This window comes from Electrona antarctica (genome assembly GCF_951216825.1).
Source record: "Electrona antarctica genome assembly, chromosome: 19".
In the NCBI taxonomy this organism is placed as follows: domain Eukaryota; kingdom Metazoa; phylum Chordata; class Actinopteri; order Myctophiformes; family Myctophidae; genus Electrona; species Electrona antarctica.
This window is the reverse complement of record NC_136800.1, coordinates 21,510,094-21,521,783: the sequence shown is the minus strand read 5'-3', so window position 1 is coordinate 21,521,783 and position 11,690 is coordinate 21,510,094. Positions and strand designations below refer to the sequence as shown.

Genomic DNA, 11,690 nt, shown 5'->3' with positions numbered 1-11,690 from the left:
TTTGAATCACATTCCTAGGGCTTTGTTCACACTGCACCCAAATCTGTTTTGTTCCTCAAATACAATCTTAGAGATGCACAATATAATGGGTAGTGTATCGAAATCTGTGATATTGGTGGAAAAATGCCATATCTGTATCTAACCAATCTCAAAATAATCCAGATTATTTTAACCGTTATGACCGTCAATGGCTTTGTACTTGCAGAGCAACCAGTCTGCCCGTCTCTGTCTGTCATCTCTCATCTTGAGGACTGTCACTGTTATTCGCAATTTCGCAAATAATCCGATTACATATGTGTCAAAATGTTTGAGCGCCTTCTAGGGTGGCTATTCTCGTCGAGTGAAATCAGACATCAGCAAAGACCAATCTGATTCCAATCTGGATAGGCCAAAAATGTGATTTGGGCTGCCAGTGTGAAAAAACTGTAAATGGATGGGCTCATAGCCCATAGCTTTAAACTGATCTGTGGAAAGGATGCTTCAAACAAGATGGTTTGTGTTGAACATCTGGTCAAATATCAAAGTCGACATGCTGCTGGAGTCAAAGAACTTGAGAAACACACTCTTGAATACAACTGCCTGCTCACCATCTGTCAGGACGGGGTGAAAATATATTAAATTTTACGGTTCATATTATTTGAAAAAGTTAAAGGACCTCAACTTTTTCAATTTCTTTTGTGTTTTTGGGGCTCCCATATGTGTTTTCTATCCCCACAAATAACCAATTTTGAACAATCAGGCTTTCTCATCATATGGGAGCTATAATGGAAATTGCTCTCAGGAACAGCTCAACTGATGTCGTGATGTCATCAATGTCACCCTACTTTGTATAATTCCTCCTCTTCTTCAGTCTTCAGTTCCAAATTTGCATTTCCACTTTGTTTACAATGTCCGCCATTGCTGATTTTCCGAGCTGGCATGGAATGGAATCAAGCCTGGTTTTATCTAGCATCAGTATTATAATGACTCAAATAATAAATAATCTGCATATCAGCACCCCCACCACCTCAGGACATTGTGGTATTGCAGCTAAAACTGCTTTCAAAGTCCAGAAAGAAATTACAAGGACTGGTTATATCAGAGTGGTGATTGAGGCTCAAACCATTAGAAAAAGGTTTGAGGGACATGGACAATATGATATTAAATATTAAAAACCGTTTTAAAATGCATGTTATTTCTGCACTGGACATTTCCACAAACATTTTAGGTGGACAAAATCACCTTTAAGACAAATCGCATCAACCTTTCCTCATACAGTATATTCATCCACAGCTGTTTTTAGCCAGGTTCTAAAATGAGGCCAGCCTTTATACACACACACTCGCACCACGCACACACATAATCTCATCTCATCTCGTCTACTGTATACTTACTCAGTTTGCTCATGCAGTTCCGAAGCCGGTTCTCCAAGCTGGAGACCCTCTGTTGGAGTTCCTCGTAGTCGTACGCTCCCATCTCCTCCTGGATGGCCAGTAATATGGCGGACAGGTTCTTGATCTCCTCCTTGAACTGGGCCACGAGCTTGGCATCGGTCTTGTACTGCTCAAGCACCGGGATGAGAGGCTGCAGTGCCTCCATCTTCCCTTGCAGCTCCTGGGGGTTGACCAAGAGGGACAGAGGTTCTCACTTTCTTTCCACTTTATGAAGAAAAACTGAAATGGAAGTAACCCGCCCACTCTCCTTTAAACAAGACAGTCCAAAAGCCCAACCAGTAGCCTGTAGGGTCCATGCTATACACCCAACTGGACATGTTTTTTTTCCCCTTCTTCTTCCTTGCTGCCAAACATACATCATCATCATACAAAATAATCAAACAATATAGAGTCTATAACTAATATAGATGAGAAATAATTCATAATTTCACAACTGTGCTGAAATGGCTGAAATGGCTAAAAGCTGGCTAAAAGCGTGATTAGTGTGGCTTTTTTCAGCCAATTTCATTGAAAAAAATGTTGTCCTATATTCGGGACAATACGGTATTACACTTATTACACTATTATTCTTATTACACTATTACACCATTACACTATTACATTTATTACACTATTACACTTAATGCACTTATTGGATTGAGGGAACATAGGACTGAGGGAACCTAGGCTCTGTTTTGGAATGAGGGAACATAGGGCTGAGGGAACATAGGGCTGAGGGAACATAGGACTGAGGGAACATAGGCTCTGTTTTGGAATGAGGGAACATAGGGCTGAGGGAACATAGGGCTGAGGGAACATAGGGCTGAGGGAACAGGCATGACCATGATGACCCCGCTGAGGGACACTGTTAAAGGAAAAGCTGTTGAATCACCCAAACCAGTAAAGGTTCATCCTGGATTTTCTTTTCACAGTTTTGTTTATTCAAGATTGCAGGGTATATACAGTAAGACATTAATGAAATAATACAGTATAACACAATGTGACACACCCATATAGAACATACCAGAAGATAATATGTTACATATAAATGTCATATGACCACCATATGCAAAATAGTGTGGTAGTAGGCCTTAAAAAAATAAAAATAAATAGTATAGTCCTATACTATACTATAGCAGGGAAGTGACAGCATATCCGGAATCAAGTTTTGAAACAAAACAAACAAGGACACACAATGACAAAACAAGACAACACAACGGCATGGTCACCCTTCAGAGCAGAACATATAATGGACATAGCAGTGCACCCACACATAGTTCCTCATAATAAACAACCCACATCCTGGAATGTGGGTGATTCATTTTAATATCTTGTGTGAATAGTTGTTATTTTGGTGCGTGGGTGGTGCTAGAGGTCATGCATGGGGTTAAGGTTAGATAGTTAGGGTTAATCCTCAAGGGAGCATAAATACCTTCAGCAGGTTTTATGGCTCTCTGCCCATTAGATTTTGAGATAATGTGTGAACAAGTCGAAGGTTTGGCCTAAGGGCAGCACAGAGGAAAGGCATGCGGGTCACCAAAATCAGTGGGGTTCATCATTGCTGAGTGCTTTAATAATATTCATGGCAATCTGCCCATTAGAATCTGACATATTGTTCGCGCAAATGGAAATTTGCGCGACCTAAGGTGTGATCCAAATCAGAGGCCATGGTGTGGGGTCTGTGAAGATAGGCTATAGAAAAACACCATGCCTATCCAGCTAGTAGTTTTTGAGATGTGTTTGGGACTAAAGGTTTTGGCAGAAGAACGGACGGGCAAACATCCCGTTGACAAACAGAGCGACCGCTGAGAGAACTCTGCTAGAAAAGCTAAAAATCACTCACCCAAGATATCATCAATAGCCAATAAGAGCATCATTATTTTTACCTGACAATACAACGACTCAAACTTAATACATACAGGTATGTTTTACGTGTAACCTCTTTTAATCTAACTCTAATATATTAAAGTCTAACTCTTTTAAGCCTTTTTCTGAGCAAGACAGTGAACCACAAATCTCTCCAATGCCCAAAACAAGTCTGGTAGAACTGGGTAGCTAGCATCCAATTGTGAGTTTGTGCATGTGTGTGTGCGTGCGTGCGTGCGTGCGTGCGTGCGTGCGTGCGTGCGTGCGTGCGTGCGTGCGTGCGTGCGTGCGTGTCTGCAACTACTTCCCCAGGCTGTGGCATAGTCGATAAGAAGGAAAGTGAACTAATAACGTAAGTATTCATCCACGGGTAATGAAATAAGTCAGCTTCAGCTACAAAACGCAAGTTTCGGAGAGACTGTGGTACTTGGCTGTTGCCGCTGCAAACCGGCATTGACCTAATTTCGCAAGTACCATCAGACAGGGGAGCTTATCACACACTGTTCAGTCCCATTTCTAACTAGTCAGTGCTTTTATTCCACAGCTCTTTGGGTAAACCATTCTTTTGCACACCTAATGTTCAGCTATGGGACAGGTATGCGTTGGCAAAGCAGACATTAACAAGATAAAAAAGAAGAAACCTGCACACCGTCTGCACTTGCTGCACTTGCTGATTAAAAAGGCAGTCAAAGAGCTTCCTCCGGCGTCAGATGAAGAAGGTCCTTGACTGAAACGTTGCCTTTTTAATAATAAAAATATGTTTTTATTGAGTGAGTGAAGGCCGCGTGCAGGTTCTTCAATCGTGAGACACGACGCGTAGAGGAGTGTCTCCGACCCTTTCAGTATTTGTATTATTTTACTGTATTTAAGTACAATTTTGAGGCATTTGTACTTTACTTGAGTGCTTCCAATTTCCAATACTTTTACTTCTACTGCACTACTTTTACTCCACAACATATTTGAAAACTTTAGTTACTAGTTACTTTGTATATTTGGATTATTATTACAAAACATATACATTAACCACTTCAGCCCTATATTTCGGCCATTTGAAAATAATCTATAAGCCCACAAGAGCTTGCAGATCTGCTATTTTCTTTACTTTTACTTGTAACATTATGGGGGAACAGTATTTCGACATTGCATACTTTTGATACTATTGCTACTTTTACTTTTAGCACTTTTTCCACCACTGTACAGTACCTGAAAGCTCTTGTTGACGACCGTCTTCCTGTCCGACTCGATTTGTCTGAACTTGGACCTCAGCCCTTTGATTTGGTTCTCCATCCTCATGATGTACTGGAAGTCCCTCTGCGTCCGCAGATTCAGCACCTCGATCGACTGCGACATGTTCTGTACCTTTTGAGGAGGAACGGGAATGAAAACAGTATGGCATTGATTTTTCCAGCCCGCCACCGTGATTAAGAGGCCCCTTTATGTTTGGCCTTCCAGCGGTTAGCCGAGCTCCGACTTCCACAAGAACTAATCAACTCTCTTTGACCTCCGTTGCCACGTCTCAGTTGCCCATTTGTACAATTGAATTGAGGTGAACTGGGTGTCAAGCAGCTGTAATGACTATGCAAGGGTTAGAGCTATTATGGCTTGGTATCATTCATTACGTTTTCTCTTTTTTGTTTCTTCAATTTTTTTATTCAGTTCTGTTTGAGCCTTGAGTCTTGCCTTTGGTTTAACAAGATTCAAAAGTATGGTACAGCATTCCTTCCTTCCTTCCTTCCTTCCTTCCTTCCTTCCTTCCTTCCTGTCTGTCTGTCTGTCTGTCTGTCTGTCTGTCTGTCTGTCTGTCTGTCTGTCCGTCCGTCCGTCCGTCCGTCCGTCCGTCCGTCCGTCCGTCCGTCCGTCCGTCCGTCCGTCCGTCCGTCCGTCCGTCCGTCCGTCCGTCCGTCCGTCCGTCCGTCCGTCCGCCCGCCCGCCCGCCCGTCCGTCCGTCCGTCTGTCTGTCTAAGCAAGCACACATTATCAACCAGCAAAGTGGCACATGCACATTGTGTTGTGCAAGCTTTTTAAGGGGCCTGGCTCTGTCTGAGGGATGCTGAAATGGCCTCACTCAAGTCCTGGGGCAGCTTAGTACATTAGTATGAAAGGCCTATGCGAATGACAGAAAACTGCCCTTGGCATGCAACATGGTCAGGGCAAAGTTTAGTCAATCGTCATTTCAATATGGGACAGCAGAACCCAGAGTTATTTATAATATTACAATGCATGGCTGCTGAAAAGAAAAGGACAACAAAACACTTTTGATTCCATTTTGAGTTTGCATTTTGAAATTGAAAGCCTAGTCATGCATTGTAATACATTTATTTCAAAACGTTTTTGTACTAGACTGCATCTAGACCTGCTAACTATTATAATTGTTTTGACTATAACCATTGGTACTAGTAGCTAAGGTTGTCCAAGGTAATCTAATCTTGGGTGAATAGGGTTGCAGACATGAATATAATACACATCCACTGCTGGTTGTTTGTCCTGTGATCAGCACCCTGAGGCGGTCATGGCACTGAACTTCACATGGTGAATAGATGATTCACCACTGGCTGCAGCCACTGTGAAACCCATTCAAAGCTCATAATGTATAGGCAGAATTTCAGAAATGCTATTTCTGAAGGGCTGCCTGAAAAAGAAGACTGTTCTTATCTTATCACCCCATAACCAGCTACCTCACACCAGTGTCAAAATGCTATTGCATGCTTTGGGGAAGTATGCTGTTTCCATTTGAGTTTCATGCAATAGCTCGTGTCAACCAGTAGTGGTCCTACGTGACCAATATCTACATTTTTCAAGAGAAGAGCAGGGAGACCAACTACAACTAATAGTACAGTTGAGTTAGTTGTATTAACATACTCTGTCTCAACCTTTCTGCAGCCCACCCAGCTGACCACTTGAAAATGTCAAAATTATTCGCTGCATGCATTTTCAGATCATGTTTATTTTAATAATCGATTATTGATCAATGAAAATAACATAATATACTTAAGGTTCATATGTATTGGTATCAGAAAGACCCCATGAAATAGTTTCTAAATAATTGTAATGTAATATTATCATTCATATCTTAATGTTTTGCCAATCGTTTGGGGGTCCACTTGCAATCACCGCAGCCCACAAGTGGCCTCTGGCCCACAGGTTGAGAATCACTGCTCTACGATATAGTTCAATTTGTGTTTTATTTACGAAAAACAAAAAGGCTTATGGGTTGCAGTTTTTGATAAAATTATGTTTACTGTAACCTAGATCTTGACAATAGCAGTGAATGCTCTGCTGCAAAAAAGAAATGCTCTGTGCTCAACAAGCGGTGTGTGGGTTTGAGTCCAACACAAAGAACTATTCATCTGAAGTGATCCATGTAATGTGAGCATTAGAAAATGGGGTTATGGACCTTGCCAGCACACTTCCTCTGAGGATTATAAGAAACTGAGAGGCATAAATAAAGGAATCTGTGTGATTTGAGTTTATATGCGTGTGTCCATGAACTATTTCTTTCTATGTGCATATGCGTTCATCCAAGTGTCTATGTTTACTTTGCCTTATACTTGCACACAGCCAGATGTATACTCAGTTGCACTGTGTTGCACTGTGACACGTGAGCTTGTAGATTGGATATTTTGGGCAAGCAGTTTATGTGGGTGGGTGCATGGGTTTGCATGCAAGTCACTTAGGTATCCTCTGTGTTTAAGTGTCTAAACTTTACACGCACGCACGCACGCACGCACGCACGCACGCACGCACGCACGCACGCACGCACGCACGCACGCACGCACGCACGCACGCACGCACGCACACACCTTCTCCAGGAGCTGGCGTAGCTGTCTGCCCTTGGCGTCTCTGGAGCAGAGGTTCTGTTCAGGCGCCACCACCGTGCAGACACAGCGACCATCAGCATCCTGAGCCGAGCTGTACACCTGCCACCCCTCCTTTGGTCTGATGGTCTGTACACACGCACGCACGCACGCACGCACGCACGCACGCACGCACGCACGCACGCACGCACGCACGCACGCACGCACACACACACACACACACACACACACACACACACACAGAGACACACACACAGGGGTTGTACTTAATTCACTGTCGATAATATCACTACAATAATATCCTGGCACACGCCTGTTAATGTTTGTTTTCTTCTCAAGGGACCCCCCTCCTCAACATGCACAAAAGCACAGACACCAACCAATCTCACTGAGTAGTTAAAAAAAAGAGCTTAGGAAGAACAAAGTGCTTTTCTGTAAGATATTCCTCAGCTCAGAGCATAATGGTCTCCTGTGGCTTTACCCCAACAATAAAATACTGTTTTGGCCTTGGTAATTAATTTGAATGCTGGGGTTCCTCTTCTTGCTCCTTCCTCCCTCCCTCCCTCCCTCCCCGCGTGGCCTTGTGGTGCCGCACCAAAGAGTCTAGTGTGCACGGTCCCACGGTGAGCAACAAACTAATCTGATTTGTGTGAGCTTCTGTCCCCATTTTTCATTAGATTCAATATGCTCTCTCCACAGTGTAAAGCATGAAGACCATTACATTATGCCTCATGAAACAAAGCAACCCATCACAGTGGCATCTAGGGAGTGTACTCTGTTTTGTTTATACTATTCATGGGAGTTTTCATTATCGTTTGTAAATATACAAGTCAAAAAAGGTCTTGTCATCTTTATTTTTTATGGAAATGTCTCATTTGCACCAGTAACCTTTGTAAAGTCATGCCAGTTATGATTTACAGTCAGAGTGGAAAATAAATGCCAGTCACCAGTCAATGCAGTTTATACTCTTAACTGTGTGATTGATTTAGCATAATCTACCCGAGATTGGCAGATAACAACAGCAACTATTGTTAGCACTTTGTTATGTCTTCCTAAGTAAATCTATTAGCCGTGTTGTAAACGGTGTGAATGTGGATTTTTTTTAATTCACCCGCCACTGCACCCACATGGATAGAAAAGTCATCTTATACGGTTCTCTTTCGAGAGAGTGAAGGCTGATACTTTCCCTGTTCCATTCATCCTTGTGCTGTCTGCTGCTAAAGAGGCTTTGGAATGCCAGATGAAAAGATCAGGTCCCATCTGAGGAAACCCAGATGTCATGCCAGGAAGTAAGCTCAGCTTTTGACTCACATCCTCTCACCTAGGCAATCTTTTTTTTTTTTCTTATCCTAGAGAGCATCACAATTACAGCACTTTAAAACCTCCAGTCTGAAGCATTGTCATGGAATTCTGTCTCAAACCGGATTTACTGGGTGGTTCATCGCTTCGAAAATAGCCAATCTACCAGCTCACAATGTGTTGTCTGTGGATGAGATGTGTGAGCTTGTAGATCTTCTATTAGATTGTTTTCTTTCTTTTTGTGGATGACAGGTCATGACTTATTTAGCTTTTTTTGGCGATTCAGCACTTTTGCCATTTGATTTATTTTCATTATGGTAGCCTAACTTTTGTTACATTGTGTTTTATTGTTTCTATAGTTTATTTATGCTAATACTCTGAATGCATACAAAACACTAGATTCAGCTGTACTTTAATTTGTACTCGTTTATATGATGTTTTCAATCAATCAATCAATCAATCAATCAATCAATCAATCAATCAATCAATCAATCAAACTGTTAAAACACTGCAAGTGAAATAGTGAAACAAATGACGCAGACATCCTGAAATAATGTGTGAGAGTGGCAGCAGGGCACAGGAAGTTCCTTGTGAGGCCTATTCATACAATATGAAATCGTATGAATGGCTGCAACATAGGTCCCTCGGCACCACTACAGTACTGATGACATCTGTTTGTCATGGCATGGAAGCAATCACACACACACACACACACACACACACACACACACACACACACACACACACACACACACACATACACACACACACACACACACACACACACACACACACACACACACACACACACACAGTCTCTCTCTCACACACACACACACACACACACACACACACACACACACACACACACACACACACACACACACACACACACACACAGTCTCTCTCACACACACACACACACACACACACACACACACACACACACACACACACACACACACACACACACACACACACACACACACACACACAGTCTCTCTCTCACACACACACACACACACACACACACACACACACACACACACACACACACACACACACACACACACAGTGTCACACACCCTGCTCTTTTCTTCATTGCTTGTGCTTTGTAAAACTCAGCAGCCCGAGCGCTTCCTATAATTTGACGGAATGAAATAGCTCTCTTCTGTCTCTGGAGTGGCACACATCCTGTCCTCCTCTAACTCTCACTCTCCTCAATTCACGCGTTTCATCACTTATTCAGACACTCATCTGTCACTCAACCTCAACCAGCTGCATGAGATGCTCTCAAACGGAAAAAAAGAGACCCCAAATGCCTGAGATTTACGCCCCGTCGTATGACGATGACGGTGTATCGCAGGAGTTGCAGCGACGCATTGTGAATTTGTGTGAGCTTTCATTTATTTTATTTTATTTAGTTGCTCGGCTAAATTCGGCGCGCGACACCGACGAAGAATAAATCTGTCTTTATAGTGGAACGCTTCTCCAAGTTAATGTCGTGCAGACAGCTGAGCTGCGGCTCTCTCTGTTGTTTCAGACAGCAATTAGAGTTTAGACTATCACTCAAGATGGTATAGGCTCCTAATATTATGCTGCATAGGCTACTCCCCATGCATGATGTCCTGTGAAGAAGCAGGAAACTATAGCCTATTTCAATTCCGCAAAGCAGTTTCAATTATCGCAAGGCAAAACCCCTCAGTTAGGGCAGGGCACTCCTGCATCTCAATGAAGACACTGGCAAATAAAGCCGGGATGCTGCACTGGCCTATATTGCCCAAATTGGCCAGTTATTTTGATCCAAATTGCTTCGTTATCTCATAAGCCGATCCGCCTAATTTTGCCAGCTATAGGCTAATCATCCCAAATTCCCATTTGTTGGTTTGCTGGTATAAAACTCCCAGAAAAGTAACGGGCACAGACAGAGCAGCAGCACCGATATACTATTTACAATATACACGCACATGATAGGCTACATTTATTCAGTCAATATATTGACTATACTGGATGCACAGCAGCTTAATTGCATGTTTTTAGTTTCCACTTCCAGTATTATTATACCATTTCCATTATCCATATACCACCGCCAAACAGGTCTCTATAATGACATTTAAAAGTTAATTATTATTTCCTTTGGTTGCCATCCAAGATCAATATCTGTGCTGTCTGGATGATGTATTCAAATAGATGAGAGGAAAGTAATCCTTATTATAGGTTATGAGTAGCCAATATATTTGCATAACTGTGTTAGACAAATATATTTATATAAATCTAGACATAATATAGAAATTGTATAGATAAACGGTAAACCTCAAATTATTGATCTTAAACACGTTCCCGCCGTGCATATAGATATATACACCATGTTGATCTTAAAGTATTTCACCATACAGTATAGCCTATATATTGCTTCGCTTGTCGCATATATAGCTATACCTTCTCAAGCACCTGTGCATACATGGGACGAATTAGGACGAGAGAGATGGTAAAACAAAACCCGGAGAAACTCACCGCTGACGGACAGTATCCGAACAGGAGGAGAAACATCAGCGGGTTCAGCACCACGGACAGCGCCCGCATTCTGTTTTTTTATTCTTCTTTCCCCCCCACCAACTATTAAACTGCCCTTTCCACCCCTTTTCACGGCCAAATATCTGGCACAAGTTGCCGCCCGCGTGTCTCCGCTAAACGTCGGTGAAATGTGTGACACACTGACGACACCGCAACGGAGGGTAGATCCACACTCATCATTAGAGGCTACATGTGGGCAGCGGTGAGGGAACACACCGCTGGTGGTAGAGCATGCCTGCCCTGTAGTGAGCCGAGGAGAAGAGGAGGAGGAGGAGGGAAAAGTTTTGTGGAGATTCTACTGCTGCGCTGCTCTGCTCGGGGGAGAACCTCTTCACGGATGTGACATCATCCGGCGGCTTTCAATTAATCCGCTGCCTCGATGTTGTCAAATGGAGGAACCACGACGCGGACTGACTGCAGCGGCGCATGGGAGTTGTGAGTGATTGGGAAGGTTAGCCTATACTGGAAAAAAAAGTAGGGAGGGAAACTTCCAGACAGACAGTCCCAACGTATGGATTGTCATTCATATATGCAGTGTTTATAGCCTGCATGAAAATGAGAGAGAGAGGGGGGGGGGGGGGGGGAGTATACCATACTCATGTAAGTAGTTAGAGTGAATATGTCATTAACCTTACCTTTAACAACTAAAGGTAATATAGTAGGGGGGCTTTTTTGATATTATTTTCCTTTTCATTCTTTCCAAAACTCTTGAACCATCTTTCTC

General features: G+C 42.8%; 1 protein-coding gene across 1 annotated transcript in view; it reads right to left on the bottom strand.

Moving 5' to 3' along the window:
* LOC306943623 (noelin-3-like) overlaps nt 1-10,995 on the bottom strand; it is a 12,659-nt gene extending 1,664 nt beyond the window's left edge. Inside the window, exons 1-4 of the mRNA XM_079530050.1 lie at nt 10,907-10,995; nt 7,079-7,222; nt 4,482-4,637; nt 1,374-1,593 (exon numbers count right to left, since the gene is read on the bottom strand). Of these exons, the coding sequence (XP_079386176.1) occupies nt 1,374-1,593; nt 4,482-4,637; nt 7,079-7,222; nt 10,907-10,975 (589 nt within the window). The 5' untranslated portion in view covers nt 10,976-10,995. The remainder of the gene's footprint in view (nt 1-1,373; nt 1,594-4,481; nt 4,638-7,078; nt 7,223-10,906) is intronic.
* Between the last annotated feature and the right edge of the window lie 695 nt (nt 10,996-11,690).